The following is a 2,924-nucleotide window of genomic DNA, read 5'->3' on the forward strand; positions in this document are numbered from 1 at the left end:
AGTAGAAGTAGTGTCCACAAGCTTAATTTTCAAAAACAAAAATAAAAAATAAAATGGTTACCAAACAATACCTAAATTATTAGAGATTTTGAAAGTTATAATAGAAAAAAAAAAAAAAAAAAAAAAAAAAAAAAAAAGAGTTGAAAGTACATAAATGGTGATAAAATATTTGGTTAAAAATATGTCCCTAAACTTTCACAATTAGCAATTTAGTTCCTAAAGTTTAATTTATGACGATTTAGTCCTTATACTTTCAAAATTTATGACACTTTAATCCTTGTACTGTAACGTATGTGAAAATTTAATCCTATATACTTTTAAATTTGCAACAATTTATCCCTGTTGTAACAATAAAACTCATCAAAATTAAGTGTCAACTTTTTATTACATAACGATTTAGGTATTTGTAGTTTATAAAAAAATTTGATTTTTGATTAGTCTATCAATCTATATGTGTAGGAAATTTCATTAAATCTTAATAATATTTATGACAATATGACTAAATCAATAATAATTGGTAAACTACACAGATTAGATTGTTTCTTTTTATTATTATTTTTTTTTTTAAGGATACACTAGATTGTTTCTTATTAAAATTTAGAGACTATATATAATTGTGTTATTTAAAAGGATAGGGACCAAAAATAATTTTTAACATGGAATATTTTTTCGGAAGAGATAGAAGAAAAACTTTCCTAAACTTATATATATATCCCTAGAATATAATGGTTTAAAGAGAAAGAAAAAGAAATTAGTCATCATATGCAAGCTATACTGATCAGTCTTACATGTTTTTTTAATTTTCAAAAGCATAAGACAAGAAGAAGAAGAATCATACAAACATAAATTACAAAAACACAAGACCTAAAAATCATCGATTAACAGAGAGAAGTTCGCATTAAAAAAATATAAAATAAAAAAGGATAAAAACTGCCCTTAGATCGAAAGGAAAGAGAGAGATAATATAGATCGCCATTGACGTTGTTAAATTACGAGAGATATTGAAATTGAAGCCAAAATACCAACAAATTTTTTTTTCTCTTTTTTGGATGACAAATCGTACCGTACTGTGTCATTGGCGTTCACTTTGACAATCTTGCGACAATATCCGTGAATTTTTACCCAATGTGTTAACCGTGAAGCTACAAACAACAACAAATTTGACCTCCCGACGAGTCGACAACCGACTTGTCGTCTCGGCGGGAAGATCCATCTTCAAAGACATGGAGATGTGGAGCTTCGACTTGTTTTTCATCCGCCGTTGCAACTCCTTAGGGAAGGAGGATTTGGCATGAAGGGACAATGCGACATGTCGTTGGGATCCATGTTCTGTACGGATGAGAGGGAATTTAGCTGTGGCAAGTTTTTGTTTTCGGAAGGAGAGGGAGGCACGTGAGGGAGATTTGAAGGAGATGGAGCCAGCGGAATTAGGGTTGAGAATATCGAGGTTGATATGGAATTTGTGGGTGGATGGAGTGAGTTTGAATTTTATGAGATCGAAGACGGGGGGTTTAGGAGGGGTGAGAAGAGGAGGGAGGAGGAGGGCCAAGAGGAGGATGAGGACGAAGACGAAGAAGATGGGGAGGAAGATACGGAGGCAACAGGAGCGACGACGAGAGGAGGTGGTGATGGAGGGGTTGCGATGACGCTCAACAATGAGGGCGTTTTCGGGGGGAGGAATGCGGTAGATTTGGTCCTTAGGGATTTGGACAACGTAGGTGCCTGCAGAGAATAGAGAAGGGTCGGGCGGAGGAGGAGGAGAGTAAACCCGCTCCGGCTCCGCCATGGAGAGAAGAGGGGTAGGAGGGGTGGAGAAGAAGAAGAAGAAAAAGAAAGAGAATTGGGAAATGAAGAGTAATGGTTAGGTTTGTGGTTTAGGGATTGCATGCATTGCATGGAGAGAGGAGGTGGGAGAAGAGGGAAGGGAATTGGGTGGTGGTTTCTTCAAACCAAATCCGATTTCTAAGCGATTTTTTTTACAATTCATTTGGTTTAATATTAGAGAGAGGGGGTTAGGTTTTGATTTTACTTGGTCAACCTTCTCCCTCTTTTTTTCTTTTTTTCCCTTCCCACACACCAACATATGGCTTCTTGTTATTAAACTTCTCTTCTTTTTCAAGTTCAGTCAGCCATTCGAGGAAAATACCCACCCCTACCTAATCAATAAATCTCAATCCATACAATTCGCTAGCTACATCATCAATATCTTTAATTAACAATTTTCATACCCATCAAATATGTATTATCAATCTCATAATTAGAACTTCGAATTTTCTACCAAAAATATTAAACCACCCATTGACTTGAAGGCAAAATAACATTACAATGCTTTTAACACAAAACCACAAGCTTTGATACCATGTTATTGACCTAAAAATCTAAACGGATGGGTGAAGGCAAAATTAATATTATATCTATACTTTAACAAAGATTCTACTTATAAACAAATCTAAACTAAAAAATCTCGCGTCATATTTATCTCATATGAAAAATAATAACGTATTACGGGTCATTGTTATTAATCACACCTAATACTTATCTATATAATAACCCGTTGCGTGGCTCATGTAACATACAATACATGCTTTGAGACAGATTAAAAAAAATAATAAAATAAGGGGTATATATAGTATTTATTCACACAAGATCTCAAGAAAAATAAATTTGGAAATGAAGAACTTGATTTTATTAATTTTTTATATAAGTGTTACAATCTCTTAATAGTAGTTCTTATAGTTCTTTATCTCAGGTGTGTATTTGACACGAAGTCTGACATGATTTTTTTTTTTTTTTTTTGTATCAGTTTCTACTTTGTTGATCTTCTTAGATCAACCTCTAAATTTGTTAATCGGCTTTTGACTTTGTTGATCTTTTTAAAGGATTGATCAAAAGTTTAAGTCATGTCTATTTAAAATGTGCCTTCA

At 33.5% G+C, this 2,924-nt stretch overlaps 1 protein-coding gene across 1 annotated transcript; it reads right to left on the reverse strand.

The window, feature by feature from the left end:
* Window positions 1–1,072: 1,072 nt before the first annotated feature.
* On the reverse strand, window positions 1,073–1,831 carry LOC120076118 (NDR1/HIN1-like protein 13; the record flags this gene model as incomplete). The annotated part of the gene is made up of 1 exon (XM_039029895.1): window positions 1,073–1,831. A coding segment is annotated over one exon (759 nt), but the record flags the coding sequence as incomplete, so codon positions are not given.
* Window positions 1,832–2,924: the final 1,093 nt, after the last annotated feature.

The sequence above is a fragment of the Benincasa hispida genome, chromosome 4, assembly GCF_009727055.1.
Source record: "Benincasa hispida cultivar B227 chromosome 4, ASM972705v1, whole genome shotgun sequence".
Lineage (NCBI taxonomy): Eukaryota > Viridiplantae > Streptophyta > Magnoliopsida > Cucurbitales > Cucurbitaceae > Benincasa > Benincasa hispida.